Source organism: Fusarium sambucinum, chromosome I (assembly GCF_050947815.1).
Source record: "Fusarium sambucinum isolate potato_lamoka chromosome I, whole genome shotgun sequence".
Classification (NCBI taxonomy): Eukaryota; Fungi; Ascomycota; class Sordariomycetes; order Hypocreales; family Nectriaceae; genus Fusarium; species Fusarium sambucinum.
Window position 1 is genome coordinate 4,490,995 of NC_139294.1, and position 20,609 is coordinate 4,511,603.

General features: G+C 49.8%; 4 protein-coding genes across 4 annotated transcripts; 2 read left to right on the top strand and 2 right to left on the bottom strand.

Annotated features, from left to right (window-relative positions):
- Positions 1-464: 464 nt before the first annotated feature.
- FSST1_004169 (nitrogen permease regulator of amino acid transport activity 3-domain-containing protein) lies at positions 465-2,681 on the bottom strand (the record flags this gene model as incomplete). The annotated part of the gene is made up of 3 exons (XM_083230319.1): positions 465-1,398; positions 1,447-1,843; positions 1,895-2,681. The coding sequence occupies 3 exons, from the start codon at positions 2,679-2,681 to the stop codon at positions 465-467; spliced, it is 2,118 nt and encodes a 705-aa protein (XP_083087599.1).
- Positions 2,682-4,896: 2,215 nt separating this feature from the next.
- Positions 4,897-6,230, top strand: FSST1_004170 (kinase-like domain-containing protein; the record flags this gene model as incomplete). The annotated part of the gene is made up of 2 exons (XM_083230320.1): positions 4,897-5,676; positions 5,733-6,230. The coding sequence occupies 2 exons, from the start codon at positions 4,897-4,899 to the stop codon at positions 6,228-6,230; spliced, it is 1,278 nt and encodes a 425-aa protein (XP_083087600.1).
- Positions 6,231-10,951: 4,721 nt separating this feature from the next.
- Positions 10,952-14,593, top strand: FSST1_004171 (uncharacterized protein; the record flags this gene model as incomplete). The annotated part of the gene is made up of 5 exons (XM_083230322.1): positions 10,952-11,174; positions 11,278-11,373; positions 11,430-12,091; positions 12,148-12,271; positions 12,321-14,593. 5 exons carry the CDS (start codon positions 10,952-10,954, stop codon positions 14,591-14,593), a joined length of 3,378 nt encoding a protein of 1,125 aa, XP_083087601.1.
- Positions 14,594-15,258: 665 nt separating this feature from the next.
- On the bottom strand, positions 15,259-17,338 carry FSST1_004172 (major facilitator superfamily domain-containing protein; the record flags this gene model as incomplete). The annotated part of the gene is made up of 2 exons (XM_083230323.1): positions 15,259-16,755; positions 16,829-17,338. The coding sequence occupies 2 exons, from the start codon at positions 17,336-17,338 to the stop codon at positions 15,259-15,261; spliced, it is 2,007 nt and encodes a 668-aa protein (XP_083087602.1).
- Between the last annotated feature and the right edge of the window lie 3,271 nt (positions 17,339-20,609).

Sequence of the window (20,609 nt, forward strand, 5' to 3'; positions counted from 1 at the left end):
ATTGTGCTGAGGGGTTTGCTATCCGGTTTGTTTTTCTTGGGTCAGGTCGGTCAATGGTGTTATTGTTCTTCATGTTGCGATACCTGGGGGTGATTGAGTCACCAAGTTCGAAATGAATGACGGATGGATGCAAGGCCAAATACCGATTGTCTTTGTTTTGGGAAACTTCATTTCTCTCTCCACTCCTGTTATTACCTGTACTTGCGATTTAATACGCACATTGCAGCGTTTCCAAGTTTCGTTCACCAGGCGGATGGGAAGTAGATATTTTGTTTGTCTGGCGGAGTGCCTGGCTCGATGTGTTCGCCACAATCTTGCGCCTTTTATTTCGTCGTTATTTACTGCCTAGATACCACCAGCGAGATTCCTATCATTACAATTTTTTCGTCCGTGGCTGTACATGTATCCAGTGCCACATACTACAAGTGCTATATAACAACAGCCAGATATGAAGTAAAGTCTGGTCACCAATGGCGAGTGCAGAGAAGATACTCGCTCATGGCTGTTAGTGTGTTCCATACCAGCTTCCGCTTCATCTCCTCTTGTAAGGCGATGCGTTCAAGCGCGCAACGTCCATCGAAATACTTGCACATAACTTGCCAGCTGTTTGCCAACTTTTCGTCGTTGAAGCGGCGCGCGATAGTTGACAGGTAGCGAGACTCTTTTCCAGTGGCTTTTTTGGCATCTAGTATGATATATGGTACCAGCCCTTGAAGATGTGGATGGTCGTTAACGGAGGGATGCGCAGTTGCCACTGGGACGGGTTTTCGGGCGTGCGCAGTAGCCTTTTCGGCGGCGTCACGCTGGGCTTTAGATGCGATACGCTCAAGGCGGGCTTTTTCAGCAGCCTGCTCAGCAACAGTAGGTATGTGAGAGCCATCAGTGCCGGAGTGTCCTTCGGAAGACTCGGATGTGCGGGGGGCCGAAGTGGCCGTGGAGGAGTCATCTTCCTTTGAATCTTTGTTTTTGCTTGAATCCGCGGCAGCCCGGAGCTCCTCGGCCTCTATCTCGTACTCGACCTCATACAGGATCTCAGGCCAGACAACAACATAGGCAAACGTACATAATTGGGTAACCCAGCCGCGGCGCATGAGCCAGGCAAGCATAAGCAGATAAGTGGGACGATGGGCTTTGCTGGGTGAGAACTGCTTGTACGGCCGGGGCGCCTGAGATAGCTCGGCCAGGAAGTTGGGGAGTGGTGGAGCTAGGGGGAATGCTCGCTGCCATTCGAGAGTGTCAAGGGGAAGGCGAGAAAGGTCGCTATTAGGAGATAGGATGTACTGGTCCTTGGCATGAAGAGGGGGGATTGCGATTGCACGGCGCCAAAAGATAAAATGCTGGGCGTACTTTCGAACTTGTCCTAAAGTTAGGATGTTGCTTTGACCAACCTGATAGAAGCTAGAGGTCTGTCAGAGGTGGCCCCAGATCTAACGATAGGCGACTTACGACTGTGTTGGTTTTGACAAACGCACAAACTCGACCATGGAGGCTGTAGTGGGATCCGGATCAGCTTGAAGCTCAGAAATAATCTTCTTCTCGTCGTCTGTCAGTAACAGAGCAAAGTTACGATCGAGGAAACCAGGCTCCTCGAGAGCATCTTGGCTGATGAAAGTGTTCGCTGTTGTCAGCCACAGGCCACGCTGAGTACCCTCTTCGCCTTGGGGGAGATCATCGATGTAGAAGGGCACGGGAATCTGAACGGAGGGGGTCAGGGCACCAGATGCAGTATCAAGATGTAGAGCTGCAATCTTGTTTTGTGAGACTGCCTCGTATATATCGTGCATGGCAGCGGCCAGTGACGAACTTTGTAATATCTCCTTCCAAAGGACACTCATCCGTTTGCCTAATATTGTGGTTAATTTCCATTTATCGTAGGAGCCTTATGGTAACGTACGCTCCTCTCGCGCCTTGTCTTTTGCAACAAGTATCCGTTTCGATTCTTTCCAGACAAACTCGCTATGCTGCTGGCTGTACTTGAAAGCCTTGCTAACTTTCTTAATGATGTGATCGTATAAAGACTCGATGACGTCTTTAACCTCGTTGCTGCTGGGATTGAGGATAAAGACAAGGTTGAACATGGTCATTGAGCTGCGTTTCTCGTCGTCCTTGTCTTTGCCCTCATCCTTCTTGACCTCTTTCTCTTCGGCAGGTTGTTCAGTTGCCTTTCCTGTCGTTGCAGGACCAGCTTCGTGTGGAGCTAGCTGTTCATCGTTGTAGGTAGAGCGCTTTTCGGCGCGAGAAGCCTTCTTAGGCTTCTTCCACCTGCCGTTCTCAGGAACATGAATGGGATATGATACACAATACAGTGGATCTAAGGATAATTGAAAGAGCCGTTTGTGATATGAGCGGGCGGGCGTCAGAATACCGGCAAGATCGCGAGCAGGGAAGCCTGCCACACGCTCCCAAGGCACGATCTGGGAGCCTGACTCGGTGAAGGAGTGCTCGTCTGGATTCCGTCCCTGCTTAGCAACAGGCGCGTCATCGGCGACATCTGAGAAGCTCTGCTGCGATAGGCGTTCGAGCAGGATGTCCTCGAGCTCATTTCCAGTAACTGAGTTCGACTTGGAGTGAGGCTCAACTTGCGCAGGATAATGGAACACGAAAGCTGGACCATCACGTGAACGGTTGACTACAAGGGCGACGGCGAGGAAGTTGTCGCTGGTGACACTGGGCTCAGCCATGATAGCGCTTGTTACATGATATGACGAGCTGGAATATGGAGCGTTGTAGCCCAGCGGTCGGTAATTACATATGTACAGTGCCGTATATTGTTTCTGGTTGTCTCAACTTTCAGATGAGGTTGGTCGCGATGGGGTTTGGCATCTAACAGTCAGAGCCTCATGTGGTTGTGGGGGAAATGAGCCTCAAGAGCGCCACATTTTCAACGATGGAGGGGTTCCATGGAAGGTAGGTACCTCGGGAAAGTACCTAACTTCGCACGGGCCGAGTTTAGAAGAAGACGCCTAGAATTACCTACAGTGATGTGCCATTAATGTGGCGTTATTTGTTGGATGACAGATCCTTGTGCAAGTGGATGATTGATCGGGAAGGGCAGGCTGGTTTCTATCGACTACCATTTTTAATTTAGTATATACCTGTTGATTACTTCTCTCTTCAAGGTGCCATGCGCAAATCCCCCAGGTGCGGTATTCGTATCCACGGTAGGTAGTGTTAAGTAGCTGTCAATCTCAACAAGTCGGTGAAGGAAGCGGACAATAAAATGAGAGCAGAAAACCAAAAAAAAAAAAAACGGAACTACTCCTCACAGCAAGCAATGTGCTGTTATCCAACATGATCTTTGGATGGATGTATATGATTGCATTGGTCGTCTTATGAATTACCTCTGTCGTAGTAGAGTAGGTAACCAATGCCTGTCTTGTACGTGCAGATCAGTCAGAGGTACACAACAACGCATACAGTAAAAAGGGAAATGGAACTCGCATATCGGTGGCGAGAAGTCGTAGTTGTTGGACCTAAAACGCAACAGACGGGTTTTCCAAATAAAATTACCTCTCATTTCCCATTTCACTTTACCTATGTTATTTCTTCCCCTCTGTTTGCCCTTTTCACCGACCGACACTTACAAGGCTGCTTTCTCCACCCAGTCACAAACACCATTTTAGTGGATAGTTGAGCACCCTAGGGGCGAATCAAATCAAAACCAAAACCACAAACGCAAGGAAATCAATCATTGGACATGTGATTTTGGGCCCAGAAGCTCTTTGACGGGTAACCTGTTGGAAACGCACTATTGCACTGTTCCTAGTAGCAGGCGTATTATTATTATTATCATCATCATTGTTATTATTTCTTTGTTGGGGAATGCTCAGTTTGGCAGTAGTGCTTCATTTTGATGGAACAAAGACATGTGGTGTTCAGGTAGTCCTTCACCTTACTATTGGGATTCCAACTTCTCAGCAGTTGAATTGCTTTGCGCGTGACACGAGACAAGAGCCTTCGTATTATCTGTCTGAAAACTCTGGCGGATAACGGCACTGAGATTCTTCACATGGAACCAATGATAAAGGTCGTTCCACTCGAAACTCGGTCTTCCATTTCTGCTTGCCCACAAAACCAACACCGCTTCATCCCGCCTGGCTTTAGCTCTACACTAGGTAGGTAATTATTCAATTATTACTGCCACCACACTATCCTACACGAGTTGAGGCGCGGTGTGCTCACTGTACCTAGTAGTACCGCCGACGTTTGACTGGAAGGGCAAAAGGTCGTGTGCTTTCTTTCTCTTAAGCCCACCATCACCATCACCCTTCACTGTCGCTGCCGCAAGATTCTTTATATCAACGAATACACTCCAGGCATATTCTTCTCTATCCTTCCGTCCTCGCCGACATCTCCGTTTCGCTCCCGGCCGAAACTCTCTGCTTGAGCCTCCGATACCCCCTTTCCCCACCGTCTTGCGGTACGACCTGACTGTCCAACTACACCGTCGCCGGCGCCGCCTTATCTTGGGCGTCCCCGGATTTCCATTCCGCCCCTGAACCCCTGGAAGAAATCAAGCACCCTTTTTTTCCCCTTCCCCTCCATCTGGTTTCCCTCTACGACTACCCTCAAAAACTATCGTCAGCCTTGAGATCTGGCCTCGCTTGATCGTCAATTGGAGTAACAAGACCGACCGACTTTCCTCGTCCGCCTCTCTATTCTCTCCTTCCTTTTCAGACCCGCTGGTCCAGGACCCCACCATAGTTTGTGCCTCGACCTCTCGCCTCTGCATTTATCCCTATCCCCTCTTTCATCACTTGTTTTGCCCCTTCCTCCTCAGTGCCCATCTATCTAGGGTACATACCTAGTATCCGTACCTGCCTACCTACCTACCTTTTGCAATTCTGAGAGTCTCACCACCCTATTTTTCGCACATCACACTGCGCTCGCGTGACCATGACATCCTCACCGGCCAGCCTCGATTTTGGCCATGTTCCTTTCTTGGACTTGGCCTACGACAACAATGAATCAAACGACTCGGCCCTCAAACTCATCTTAACTCTCATGCCGGATTGGGCTAGCGAAGACTCAAACGTTGACTTTGTGCGCTTCACTGATGGTATCACCAATACTCTTTTAAAAGCCATCAACCGCCGTCCTGGCATGTCAAAGCTCGATGTTGACCGAGATGCTATTCTGCTGCGTGCTTATGGTCATGGAACTGCCGTTCTCATTGACCGTGAACGTGAGGCCGAGAACCACGAGCTACTCATGAAGCACGGCCTTGCTACTCGGTTGCTTGCTCGTTTCAAAAATGGCATGATGTACCGTTATATCCTGGGTAAGCCTGCCCGCGCCCAGGATCTCAGTGAACCTCTTATCCTATCCGCCATTGCCCGACGCCTCGCACACTGGCATGCGACTGTCCCTTGCCTACCAGACCCAAATCACACCCGGGATGCTAAGCACGTAAACGGTAATGCCAATACCAATGCTTCTACCAACGGCCATGCCAATGGCTGTGTGAATGGAGACAGCAACAACTCCCGTCAAGAACAAATTGATAGTACTGCTCCAGGCAAGCCTCCGCCTAACATGTGGACGACCATGCAAAAATGGATCTTTGCTTTGCCAACTGATACGGATGCTCAGCGAGAAAGGCAAGCCCTTCTACAAGCCGAGTTGAAGGAGATGGTACACAAGTTGAGTCAACGGCCTGGCCTTGGCAAGAACGGGGTATGTTGACGAGCTCCACACCTTGTGTAGTATCAAATAGCTGACAATTTTGGTAGCTTGTATTTGCACATTGCGATCTGCTATGTGCCAACGTTATCATCCACGAAGATGACGATGCAGCACCTACAGTCGACTTCATCGACTACGAGTATGCTACTCCTTCGCCTGCCGCGTTTGATGTGGCGAACCATTTTGCAGAGTGGGCGGGATACGACTGCGATTACTCAGCTGTCCCTAGACAGGACCAGCGGCTTGCTTTCGTGACAGAGTACATCAAGTCCTACTTTGCGTTAACAGGCGAGAGTGTCAACGAGGAAGAGGAAGTGTGCAAACTTATGATTGAAGTCGATGCCTACCGAGGAGTGCCAGGCTTCTACTGGGGTATCTGGTCACAAATCCAAGCTGTCATCTCAAAGATTGACTTTGACTATGCTCAGTATGCTGAACTGCGCCTGAGCGAGTACTGGGCATACAAGGCTGAGGAGGATGGCAGCCGAAAAGCCTCAGGCCAAGACATGCCATTGAGGGAGCAGACGTGGTGGCGCAACGAGTAGATGAGTCCCACAGGACCCGTAGGCACGGCACGACATGGAATGGCGAAAATCGAAGTCAGGGATTGAAGCCGGTGACAGATGCTCACCCTTGAACGGCAAGCGACGACAATGGCTTTAGCGGCCAATGCAGGCGGGGAGCCGAGTAAATGGGTGGAATGGGAATGGCCATAGGGAAGGCGAAATTTTCTCTTCGCCCTTCCCACGGATCCAGTCCTGGTTTCTTTACTCGGTAAGTGTGGCCTTGTCGTCTCCGTTCCAAGCCCGCATCTCCCATTTGGGCTTCCCATCGTTTGATTGGTATCCCCTTGACAGCTCCCAAAATCTGATGCCCATTTCCGGTGCTGGTCACGCCTAAACCCCTTCTTTCAAATTATTCTCTCATCTTTTTTGGTACTTGTTTATTGGGTCACGACAATAGACAAAGAAAGCTCAACAGCGGGATATGGAATGGCATAGAGGGATAAAGCCATTCAACATGAGCTGCAGCTAGCTACGACGACTAAACAAACGGGCAGGAGTTCATGAACCAGCTATCCTGTTCATGACTAGTATAATTACGCCATTATTTTAACTGCATCTTTTATAATATAGACACAAATCTTGACGCACAAGTTGGCGTTTCTTTAATAGCTCAAGTACTCTTCTGTCCTTCCCCCCTCACCTCGTTACCCACCTTGTCGTTGTTGATAATGAAGTTGTAGTATCTACCGCATGACTTTGCCTTGCCTCTTCTCATTACCGAGACGTTTCGGACCGTGCCAGTCCACTTACTGTACGTGTGTATCTTGAACCCACTGGTAAGAGCATGATTGGAATTGTCCGGTAGGAGCAACCGTACAGGAGAAAGCACGAGGGACAGGTGCATCACCAGAAGCAGCATCTTGCGTCCATCACATCCGCTTGACCAACCGGGGCGTTATCCTAAGATGGCTAGAGACAACAGGCGGTTGTCTGCGGTGCGTTGCCTTGCCTTGGTCAGGTATAGTAGCAAGGTATATACTTGTATGGTGTGGCTTGTGGGAGAGGCAGACGTGGCTGGCTTAGGAGAGATGAGAGATAAAGGTACCTATCTACGTGATGTGTAGCAAGCCAGGTAAGGTACGACGCAGTGTCGCATCGAGCCTGGGGCAGGCTGGGGCCGTTAAATGCCTACCTAGGTAGGTAGGTAGACAGCGTGCATGCGCGCATGTACAGAGTAGACAGGTACCTACTGCATGAAGGTACCTTGGTACCTAGAAGGTAGGTACCGGGCAGCATGTTGCTGAGATGTGAAGTCTATCTTTACTTGTCACCTCTCTTCCAAGCTACCTGACTATTAACTAATACAGTCACTTGATACCTATACTTGATCTTCTACCTACCTAGGTATCTACTAAGACAGGTATGCAGCAGGGGCCGGTTTTTGGATCAGCATATGCAGATTGTACATGTCAATTGTAGGTTTGTTGTTCCTCTGAGGTCATCGAGATTAATTCATACCGCATGGAGCTTTTCATTTGCTCTGAAAAGGACAAGGAAGGAGCTTGCAGAGCTTGATTATGACCCATGTTTGTTCGTTCGAGCCAGGCCAGGCCAGTTGGGGGACAGGGAACAGGTCCGGTAATAAGATAAGGAAGGGACTGTAATTATCTACCTGCGCAGAGTTGTCGATTGCCCAGTCCCAGGTGTAGGTAGAAAACATGCAGCTGTTTGTAGGTAATATGTCGCTCAAATCTAGACCTTGACTTCTTTTCTAGGCACTAACCTAGGCTAGGTACGGGCAAGTATCTAGTAGCTTCGAACATCAACGAGATGAAGGGTCAGCCGGGGTTATTTCCAAAACTCGTGGCTTTACGACGGACAGTTGAAGAAGCGGGGGCGCTTAGACATTACCCTGGGCTGGGTTGTGGCTTGCTTTTCCCCCTTCTCACTTGGGTTCTTCATCTTCTTGGCTGTCACTTTCCCTGTCCTGCACTTTCCACTCACGTTCGATTGCACTTGCACTTGCGATGCACGCGTGGCCGCTAAAATACTGACATCCTTGCAACTGCCTAAGAACCGTTGATGTGGGCATCTCTGTGCAGGGTTCAAGAAGCTGCTCCCCCATTGGCTGCTCCTGCCAGTTTCAAAACTTTGAGTTCCAGTCGGGAAGGAGTACGGCCCATTTCTTACAATTCAAGACTGGAATTGGAACATCCACATTGACTCGACTCGACTCGACTCGACTCAACTCAGCATCGACATCGACATCGACATCGACTTTTAACATCCACAATTCCCACTTCACTTTATCCCTGCCGCTGTTACCAGAATCGGAGCCGGAGGCAGAATCAGAGTCAGACAAATCATCTCATCAGCTCACTCACTTGCTACACCGCAATGCACCTTTGTCTAGGTAGGTATTCTCACCTGGACTTGGCGAAGGACGCTAAGAAATAATGGTAAGACCAGATGCTTGAGGGAATGCTGGCTCACTGGATAAATGGGATGGTTAAGCCAGGCCCCTCCCGTTCCGATTGATTTATGACAACCTCTAAAAAGAGCTTGGGCCAGGGCCAGGGTAAGGGTGTCCAAGCTACCCAGGTCCTCCTTATGTAGTAGCATCCAGTATTATCTCCATCACTCACCTAATTTTGTACCTGCTCCCTGCAGCACATTGGCCCAGCTCATTGCCATGGAGTTGGGTAAATTGTCCCGGCTATGCTGGACTCGGCCCAGGATGTGGCATGTCGCCTCAGCCCTCGCCTCTCAGCTTCAACTTTGTCATCTCGGCAACCAAATACTCAATCACTCCTCCCCCAAAGACACAAATTTCCGTTGATCTCGCAACGTCGTAGCCGATCTCTTATAGGCAGGGAAAGACCGTATCTTTGGGGACACATGACAGACCCAACACGCTACCAAGTTGCAGCATAGCACACCACAGCGTATCGCAGCCCAGCACAATTCATACCTACAGCACAAGCTCCAGAGCTGCAGTAGCGTTGATCGTAGGGGCGAACTGGGTGACACCATCAGAAGCAGCCATTACTTCTGTGCGGTTTTCTTGTCATTAAGAAACTCTCGCGTTGCTTATACTCGTCTCATTTCTGACCTTGCCTGCTTGCTTGCATTTATTAGACGTGTTTGCTGAGTGTGCTAGGTAGACTAGCCAACCCCGAAGGTTTCGGCCGGAACTTTTAGACGCATTTGCCACATCATCCTGGCAATCTTTCTCCCTTGGACAATCTCATACCTGGCCAAGCCCAGTCTAGAGCAGAACAGAGAAGACAAGAGTTCTATTTTATCTGGCAAATTGGCCCTGTTCCCTCGCCAAAAGTTCTCTGATTCTTACCGCCATAATGACAGACAACGTCGGCCCCACCAGATGTTTTCAATGAGAGACGAGACGAAATGGAGGGCTGATTAAGCGCGTACTGAAGCTGTCCACGTTGCGACGAGACATGGCGCTGCGACTCAAATATGAAAAGAAGCAATATCAAACAAAGACAGGACCAGCGCTAGGGACCAACATGCGTGTGCATGCACTTACCTGCCATGACAAAAGCACTTGCTGCACGTACACAGCCACAGCAACGACTTGAGCTACACCTAGCTAGTCTCAGTTCCTGCAGCCTCTCTACTCTATTCGTAATAAACAATGGTATCGAGCAATAGAGAGCCACAGCTGGCTAGACCAAGCTCAGCTCTTGACCCTCTCATCAGCAAACGCTCTTGCATGGTTGCCATAGCTTGACCACCTTCCGAGACAAGGTTACGGCCGAGACGGTGCTAATATCTCGACAAGGCTACCATGACAGGGTCGCTCTTTGTGATGGAGCACAGTTTATAGACGAGGGGGCGAGCTGGACCAGCAGGGCGAACGGGACGAACAGCTCACGCAGGGTTGTGGTGTTGGAATCGCCCTCATGCCTGGGCTCGTGGCTCTTGCCAGGACCCGGTTGGTGGGTGATTCCCCGCTGTCTGTCATTGAATTTGTCCTAAGAGTACTTCGAACAAGAATGATACGCTTACATACGTACTGTGTTGCATCGAGACCAAGAGCCTGTAAGTTACTGTGCCAATTCCAGTCAAGTAACACGGCCATATCTCACTCTATCGTCCTGGGACACACAAACACCTCCAAATGAAGTTCCAGCAACCTATCCAAGGTGCTGTACTGTATTGTACCCAGGCGCCCTTGCAACCCGCAGTTCATACCCGGTCTACTGTGGGCTCCAGCCGGATCCAGGCCTAGAGACCGCACCGCATCGTTGTCGGCACTATCTCCAAATCTGCCGCGACGGGGGAGCTCTGCCCCACCTGGCTCACTCTTTGCCCTCACTCCCTCGCTGTGCCTCACATGGCCGGGGCCATGGGGGTCATTGGGGGGTGAGGGCCCAGCACAATGTAATGTCGTGCGCTCGTGCCCTCTGATAAATCTTGGCTCGTTCATTCGTCTTGATTTCTAACATCTCCACGAGAGCCTCCGGATCGATTTTTGATATTGCTTGTCCGGGGGGGCCTCATCTCTCGTCCTGTTGATTCTTCTTTTCATCTCTTCTCGTCCATCTCCTACATCGGGCAACGGTTGCCAACCTTCTGTTGTGTACCACCGACAAATGGCTACTGGCATGTGTGAGCAGTAACAGGCCAGCAAACTTCTCGGGATAGCGACCAGTCATGCTCAACATCTCAAGCCGATATAACAGGAACTCATTAAAAAGTCAACTTTGGACGAGATGAGATGATCTGGTCTAGATATGAGCCGGGATGACTACACTCCACGGGGCCTATCCGACCTGGAGTCCCATCTTGATATTGCCGGCCAACGTCAGCGACCTCACTTTGATGTTGGCACTGGGTCGGAGCCAATTGCACCATCACCAAACCAGCAAGGCCAACATGTCACTCTCAATACCGCTCTCGAGATCGATATGCTGCGGCACAAACTCCGCACTCTCGAGAATCTTGTCGAACGTTACGGTACGTCTGATTTAGCCCTCCTCTCCGAGCGCTTTCAACACCACTTTTGTCTTGCACTTGGGGTGTCTGTTTTGAGGTGTTTTCTGATTGCGTTATGTTGTAGGAATTTTGCCACATGTTCCCTCTCTTTCTGAAGCTGAAGAAGCCCGGGCTCTTCAATATCGTTGCGAATGCCTCGAGTCCGCGTGCAGGCAACAGAGTAAGTCATTGACCCAGCCTTGCTTGATCCATCATGCAACTCGAGTCTGCGATTAGAAGAGAGTAAAGCTAACGAAACAGACATGGACGTTGCGCGCACTCTAAAAAGTTCACCTACATTCCCGCCACCACAGGGATATTCATCATGGCTCGATCATCATCTCAGGCATCATGATCGAGTAACTCGCTCTTTACCCTTCACAGATTCTACTTCATTGTCTAGCCCCGCGAGGGCCTCTTTCAAGTGTGTGTATGAACAATGCCTTCACTATATTTATGGATTCTCGACCCAGTTGGAACGAGACAATCACCTTCGGCTACACTCGACAAATAGTACGAGTGATTCGGAACTATCTATGCGAGCCGAGGGCTCTTTAAACACTTCCGAACTCCCAGGGAAAGGCGGCGGCCCGCTACCTCGGGATCGATTACCACCTATTCACCCGCCTGCCACACTTGTAACGGCTAACCTGCCGCCTCTCCCCTTTCCGACACCATCAACCGCCTCCACAGCGACGAGAAGGGACCACGGCTCGAGTTTTTCTTTTTCGGAGCCCAAGCCTGTCCTACCGAGAAGTAACGAGGAAACGACTGCTGACCCCCAGTTGCCTCCTTTAAAAAGAGCTCGTGTGGGACATGATCGCCTAAAGTCTATAGGCGAGCTCAAGCTCATCCGCAATAACGATCCTTGTCTCCGGTGTCGAGCCTCGAACAGACCAGTAAGTACCTCTCTTCTGGCCATTTGCCAGATAAAACTGGGTGCTTACAATCCTAGTGTGACGCAAACAACCCGTGTTCCCGATGCTCGGGAATGTCTTCGTCTGACTCGGAGATACATTGGAGTGTCCTTGGATGCTATCGTGGATCTGTCACATCCCTTGTCGATGTTCTGCTCCAAGGTACGAGTTATTTCTACCAGACTCGCTACTCTTGCTAATTTCTAAGTAGGGTCGTTTGCTTGGTCACAGCCCCATACGCCGTTGACGCCCTCTAATCTCCGTCGCGGGAGCATTAATGATAAAATACTAGCACAGAACCCTACTCTTTCAGCTGTTACAAGACCTGCCTGGAGAGTTGATTTCCAGGATACATTCTGGTGGCAAGACGGAGAGCCTGGCCTTGGTGAAGGTGTTAACCAACCACTAGGGCCAGGTTACCACGATCAAGGAGCTCCGCCGCCTGTTCTCCAGCTCATTGCCTCCAGCCCCAATTTTCGGGGCGTTGCCTTTGACATTCTTGAGATGTTGAGTCTGAGCGGTCAACTTTCTATGTCACGAGAAGAAGAACAGACAGTACATCCCGCTCTTTTCCGTGCAAAACAACTACTACGAGAGATTGTGTACTACGATGCATCTCAGCCGAAACCCCTCCTACGACTCGAAGCCAGTTTTCCTCCCCGGACTCCCATTGATAGTCGTCCTTCGACTGAACGGAACGTGCTCTTAAGGGATTGCACACGACGGTACCTAGTCTCGTTGGATTTCGCGGCCTCAAACTTGCAAAGCATGAGTGTCAGGCAATGGCTAGGAGTTTTTATCTCTCTTTGCATCTTTAGTGCTGTGGACACTATTTTGATAGACCTTGCTTGGTCCTTCCAGGGAAATGACCCGTCGCAAGCAGGTACAACACCGGCAGAAAGGCCTGACCAAGTTATCCGAAGTGTGTACCAGGTGCTAGTTTCTCTATTCAGTACTTCGAACGATCCTTTGGCGAACAGCTCTGAATCCGACGACGCAATTGTCCGCAACATCGCTCGAATTATAAGGCGCGAATATTGGCCTCCTAGGCACCTTTTCTCAAGTATCGACTTTCTTATGAACCTTGGTACAGGCGAAACACCCAATTATGGATTTAACGGTTTTGTTATGCCCAGCAGGCATTCTCTCGGATTCAGAAGTTCAAGAGCCTTATCTTCCGCACAGTCAGAAAGTATGCCTAGGCAACCCTTTTCGAAACCTCCACTGTCGATGGGCTTGGCAAGTTCATCGTCGCAGTATATACCCCCTGGAATACGGTCAGACTTTTCTTTACCAGGTCAATTCACGCTGCCGAACGACATAGCGGGACGTGCTCGCAGACACACAATAAGTGATGACATGTCGCCGTATCCAGAATCGAGACGACCTTCAGGTGGCGAGCCGATCTCACCGTCAAGACTAAAATCATCGTCCCGCCGAACCTCCCTACGGCGCGTGTATTGCGACAAGTGCAACGAGCATCCGGACGGGTTTCGGGGTGACCATGAGCTGCGGCGCCATATAGATGCTAAGCATTCAGCCACAGTGAAACGATGGGTTTGTAGAGAACCGAAAACCCTGCTGCCTTCTTCGCCGCAGCCCATCATACCATTATCGAGGTGCAAAGCATGCCTAGCACAGAAGCGCTACGGGGCATACTACAATGCCGCCGCACATCTTCGCCGAGCGCATTTCCGGCCGCATCGGGTAGGCAAGGCCAGTGGCGATTGGCCATCCATGAGTGTTTTGAAGGATTGGATGCGTGAAGTACGCCAATCAGTTGACGTACCTGACGAGCATATTTCCAGCGGCGAAGACGATATGGACGAATTTCCTTCACCAGCCAACTACGGAGACTCGATGTCGCATCAAGCCCCCATGATTCCTGAAGCCCAACCGCCTGCCGCTGTACTGGGGCCACTTCTCTCTTCAAGTACTGTTGACCAGTCGATACCGATTGAACGAGCCAGCCCATCTCGACGACCCGCCGAAAACCGAACGAGGTGTCCCCATCCAGACTGTGGTCGAGAATTCCGCGACTTGGCCTCTCACATGCTCACACACCAAGAGGAGAGGCCCGAAAAGTGCCCAATTGTAACGTGCGAATACCATACGAAAGGGTTTGCGCGCAAGTACGACAAGAACCGCCACGCCCTTACACATTATCGTGGGTCAATGGTGTGCCCATTCTGCCCTGGAGTCGGAAGTCCTTTTGAGAAGGTGTTTACGCGTGCGGATGTCTTTAAACGACACTTGACTGCTGCTCATCAAGTTGATCAGACAGGTCATAGTAGTGGTCACAGACTGCCTGGGGGCGACGATCCGGTAGGCACAAAAGCAAGGTGCTCCATATGCAAAAACGGGTTCAGTACTGCTCAAGATTTCTACGAACATCTTGACGACTGTGTACTGGGCGTCATTGTGCCGTCTGGAAGTACGTCAAGTCAACAAACCCGTTTGCAAGGGTCGCCACAATCACATTGATTCATCACACGGGTCGTTCAACGTGAGAAAACCGCTGGTGTCCAATGAGAGCAGTTGCACGAACGAGACGGTATTGTTAATTCTGAGGGAATAGGGCAGGACGCAACCTTTATACCACTTATTCTTTTATAACTTCTTATTCCTTTTGTCGAATTTAACATCATATAGAGATCATGTGCCTGGCGCACGGGGAGACCGGACATTCGATTCTAGATACCACCAGAGTTTTGGCGGCAGTCGCCGCGGTTTTGTCTTTTTTTGTATTATGATCACACAGAATTGGATATATAGTATATTGATATACAACAAGTAGTTTCGAGGCTGAGCGAAAATCAACTACACAGCATTACTTTAATGAAGTCATGTGACAGTGGATGAATTCTCGATAAGATATTAGTGATATTATGTATGTATGACAGCACAGCTTAGATAGGTATGAGTGAATACTGTTCTATTTTGGCTGCGTAGTTATTCTACAACAAACTAGCTGCCCATGAGTTTTGTATCAAAGCGATACAGATAAAACTTTTGGATTTCCCATTAAAACTAACAATGCATTTAATACCGTTAACGCCAAACCCATGCTATCAGCCGCACGCTCCAGTAAGATGACATATGTATGTGATAGTGATTCGTTCGAATGCCATCCAACAGAAAAGACGCAATTATTTCGTAATGGAATCATCAGAAGGCGCGGCCGTCTTCTCGTTCACTGAGTCCACCATGAGGGACTCGTCTCGTCGACCAATGTGCTTGGGGCTAGAGCGCTTGAAGAACTCGTGAATCTCGGGAGAGAACTCGCCATCTTCAGGCATGGCGCCCTCGGTCTCCTTGGGGCCGCGGTTGGCCTGGACAAGCTCCCACTCAGCGCGCATGTCGTGAACCTTGGCGCGCCAGTCAGCCTCGGGGTCGTAGTTCTTGCCAAGGCCTCGGAGACGCTCCCAAAGAGACAAATGAATAGGGTTAACAGCGACACCGTGGTACTCGCTCTCCTTGCCATCACGGATATAGTGCCAGCGACGCTCCTGCTCCTTGAGGTCAAGGCCAGTGGTGTCGGGGAGGAAAACCCAAGTGAGAAGCATGCCAACAAGACCGAACCAAGGGACGACGTAAAACTTGGTCTGGTCGTCGATGTAGTTGTAGAGAACGGAGGCAAGGAGGGCACCAGATTTGCCGATACAGGCGGAGAAACCGTGGGCTGTAGCGCGAACGGGCGTAGGGAAAACCTCACCGGCGACGAGGAAGGTAACTGAGTTGGGGCCAAACTGGTTGAAGAAAGAGGAGATGAAGTACATGGCCTGGAAAGAGTGGATTCCGGCAGGGCTGGTGTAGTGGTCGTAGTTGAAGGCGGGGATGACGAACATCAGGAAGCACATGAAGAAACCAACCTGCTGCATCATCTTGCGGCCGTACATCTTGTTGTCAATAAGCAGGGAAGCGAGGTAGTAACCAGCCAGAGAAACGGTGATGTTGACAAGGTTCCAGGTCCAGGTGGTGAAGATGGAGTTGCTGTCGGGAGAAATGACCTTGATGAACTGGCCTTGGAAGAGCTTGTTGCCGTAGAAGAAAACATCGTTACAGAACCAAGTACCAGAAGTAGCCAAAAGGCGGCCACCAAAGTTGCCGAAGCAGTGTCGAAGGGCATTCAGATCGTAGCCAGTGACGTTTGAGCGCTTCTTGGCCTCGGCGAGCTGCTTACCAGCGCTGCGCATGCGGTAGGTACGGTAGTAAAGAAGCCAGAGCGTACCAATGGCGGGGAATGCAAAGGACAGGCGGAAGGTGTACTGTGCGGCAGAGGCGCTGTAGGGGGGCGAGGTTTTTCCGTTGTTGAAGATGGCGAGGAGAGCAATGAGGACGACCTGGTTGACGAACTGACCCCAACCCTGCATCAGGAAAGCTGTGGTGACACGGCGACCACGGTGCAGACGATCCTCACGAGTGGAAATTCTGCCACCAGAGGAAACACCCTCGAGAGACGAGGTAGCTGTAATGGGGTACTCGCCACCAACACCGAAACCGTAGAAGAAGAGAGACCAGGCGTAGCAAATAACCCAGCCCTGAAGAGTGAGTCCCCAAGAGGCAGTGAGCATGAGGAGACCGATGAACATGATGGCGGCATCTTGAATAAGACCCCATCGTCGACCAACCCAGTCACCCATAACCTGCGGAGAGTCAGAATCAATTCATAAAAGGCAATATTGGAAGTTGCCAGTGAGATGGCGGGGGAAGACTTACACCAACGACGGCCTGACCAACCATGATACCGATAATCTCAAGGTACGTCACAGAGGCAACCCAGTTGTGAGCGCAGGTAGTGGGCTCCTTGCCCCAGCAGTCAGGCCAGACAGCTTTGAACAGAGGCTCGAGGTTACCAATGGAGAAGAGGACATAGCCCTCAAGACCAAGACCGGCACCGGGAATGACAGCATGGCGAAAGTACCAGGACAAAGGCGATAGAGGGTCTTCCTTGAACATTGACCAGGCAGTTGCGGCCTCTTCCTTGGCAGCATCGTTGTCGACCTTTGAAACGAAGCGATAGCGCTGTGACAAAGGCAGGTCGGCCCAGTAGACGCCATCCTCGGTGTAGGAATCATCTGGACGTGTTACATGGCTGAAGATGCGGCGCTCATCAGCAGTAGCATAAGCAATGGGCTCGTTTGAGATTTGCTCAGAGTCGCTGTCGGCAGGACCGTGCGGAACAGGGATCACTGCCGGCACCGCAGACTCGTGATGCCTGTGAACCATTGTGACGAAAGACGTGGTGAGCCTGTGGCTAAGAAAGTGTTTTTCTGATGATGTCTGATCAAGATGTAGGAATTGGAATATGCCTGCAGTTTTGCAGGAAGGCAGTTATAGGTTAAAGGAAGTATGTGTATCCCAAGCCAGGCGCAAAGGAGGGAAAAAAGTTTTATACTGGAGGCAAAGAAGAGCCGAGGGCCCAATTTTGATGGGGCAGTAAATGAATCGAAAGATTCAAAGACAGGGAAATATCTTGTCTTATTTTGGATCTGGGAGAGGAGAGTCAAGAGGCCAATTCCAACGATTTGAGAAGGCGAGGAAGGGCAGTATTTGAACTACATGAGAAGCGATATGTACAGTAACTAGAGCTCGGATATCCAAAACGACAGTGACGAGCATCGTGAGAGAAGCTCAACCAGTAGGAAGGCGCAAATTAACCTCGTGGGAGAACGTGTGGACAAAAGTCGATCTCTGGGGTCGATTAGGAGAGGGTGTGCGCGTGTGTATAGCTCCCGTGCGCGATCTGTTGCTTGACCGAAAGAGCATGTCGCCGCCGCCTCGTTTCTAGCATTGCCATTGCCGTGCCGTTACCTCTTTCTGTATCAGGGGCCAGAGAAACAAAACGGGCTATGGGTTTAGCTCTGGAACTATGTAGGAAACGTCAGGGGTGGGTGACATGGCATTGGATAGTCAATGGGACATTGCATGCTTTGATCCGTCAAAAGAAGAAGATGCAGATGCAGATGGGTGGGGCCCTCCAAATGTCTGGATTATCTACCAAGGTACGTACATAATCGTCAGGCCAGATTCTGACGACAATTACGGAGTAGAGTCAAACAGTCAAACCGTGGCAACGTTTGGAACGACGAAACGAGGCAGAACAGAAGAAAGACGTTGATGGCAACCAATTATGAAACATGATTTGGATTAGATAATCAAAACAATGACGAAATGTAAGTTTAAAAAAATGGCTGACGTATTCATTCTGCGCCGTTCCCGTTGGAAGAGTTTATGCTTCAAGGCGTATTCAGGCTTTAGATGAGGCACGTTTTTCAACTCTGATCCGCCAGAGGCTGGATAGACTCTGTACTTTCTAATTTGAAGATGGAAAAACCTGGGGTTCATCCATTGGTAATGGTAGTCGCACATGCGAGCAAAAAAAAACCAAAAAAAAAAAGAGCAAAAAAAAAAACCCGTCGACTCTGGATATTACACAACAACTTTAGTCGAGTAAGAGCAACCCGGCTAAAACGGCATCTTCAAGACCCGCCTGACCTTGCTTCGGCCGACGCCGTTGGCAGGAGCAAGGCCGATCTCTGCTTAGAAAATATCATTCTGAGCGACTTGACCCTCGATTAAAAATGGATCTGGATCCTTTTGTTGAGAGATAATTCGGCCATTGAGTTTCTGTTACCATGCAACTGTAACGCGCACACCACGATGCGGCCCTTTTCCTGTTTGTGGTGGTTTTAATATCAACCAAACCACCTTCTATCACTTCTTTTTAACCTTCGGTGTCCTATTTGATACACCGGAGGATTATTTTGAGTTCTGGCCGGTTTCTTTTATGCTTCGTTATTAATCGTCGTTTCTTTTCTGCCGCCAAGATGTTTTATTTTGCTATTCCCATCATCCCGGCTCGGCGCTGTCGGGAGCCGCAGATGGGTGGCTCGGCACTGGCGTTCTAAGCCTAAACAGGGCAGAATTATGAAAAATTCGATGCACGAGATAAAAGGTGGAACCGACTCTGTGGAGTCCTTCCCAACGACATCCGCCTAATGCGGAAAGAAGTCGTGTGATGTTGATGTTGATGTTGACAGAGAATTCGATTTCATTTACTCACTGACTCTTCGCTTCTCAGCTCGCTTCACATAGCTAGAGCCATGCCTATCAAACTTAAATTATTCTTTTCTCAATAAAGTCAACGCTAAAGAAAAAGCTTATGTTTTATGCTGTTTTAATCATATCAATCAATCCTACGCTATCTTGATCCCCTCGCATAAACAGGCCATGATTGCTTCTCAGTGACCACCTACTTCCGAGCAGCGTTCTTAAAAGTCTAGCCCGTTGTCGACCCCGCTTGTCTTTTCAACACCTACCTAGGTAGGTACCTAGGTACCCTTGGACCCTGCGACACTTACGTACAGAGTACTGTGTACTCAGCTCATGTCAACTTACTACTAGCTTGCCATGCATGCAAGGCGCCCGCCATCCGCATCTGAGGCGTGCTGAATGCTTACTCGTCCGCATCCAGCAATTGATCGTGTGCTCGCTCTCAATACTCACTGAAATATTACCTCATGCCAGGCTTTGCATATAATCTTAAACAACCAGCATCTCAATTCTCAGCCCGTTCCAAGGAAACTCACACCCCTCTTCTTCCTCTTCATCTTGCCTGGCCTTCCCCATCCCATAATAACCATAACAAATATGCATACTAAGTTGGTGGATAATACTCCAGCACCCCTAATCCCCTCTCCCCTCCACATTCTATCCTCCTGACACTCTTGCAGATGGGGTCAACCATCTCTGATTTGCGCTTCATGTTACCCCGACCGAAACTTCAATCCTAACTACCAGCCCCTCCATTCTTCCCAGTGTCGTTGTTGGTCCGGGGCAGGCCCCCTCCTTTCACCTCTGCTTTCCGAGAAGTCAAGACATATTCTGGCGCCAAAACAGTGCTTGTCCTCCCTCTCTCTCTCTTTCAGCATAAAGGTTCTTGTTGTTATCAATCACTATGCTTGTTTTCAACTTCTCTCAATGCATAAATACTCCTATCATGTTAAGTTACTAAGCTGACTGAGTGCGACTAAATTACTGCGGGCATTAGACACCCTCGCTTCAAGTCCACAAAGATGTATTTGCGTTGCCCCAAGACCGTCAAGGGCATCTCAGTGCTCGCAGTTCCCACCTCTTCTTCTTCTCCGTCTTTCATCACAACTGCAAAGTCGAGTCTTAATAGTTTTTTTTTGCTCTTCTTCTTTTCATTTTGCTGTCTCCATTTCCATAATACACTTCTCGTGTTTATATGGCTCAGGGTCCAAGGAGTGTCGGGGCATAGGGCCAGGCGAGGAGGCTCCAGTTTCTTTTATCGTGGAAAACTTGAAGCATCCTACGTTCAGTCTGTTCGCCGCATGGCATCTCCCCTTCCGCATTAGCACATCTGCGCCCAATGCTGCTCGTGTGCGACGCCGCCATCCTCAGTGCAACTTGACTCAGTCTCCGCTCAAACGCCACGCTGCATTTCGTAGATACAAAGAAAAATCGAGATGAGGAA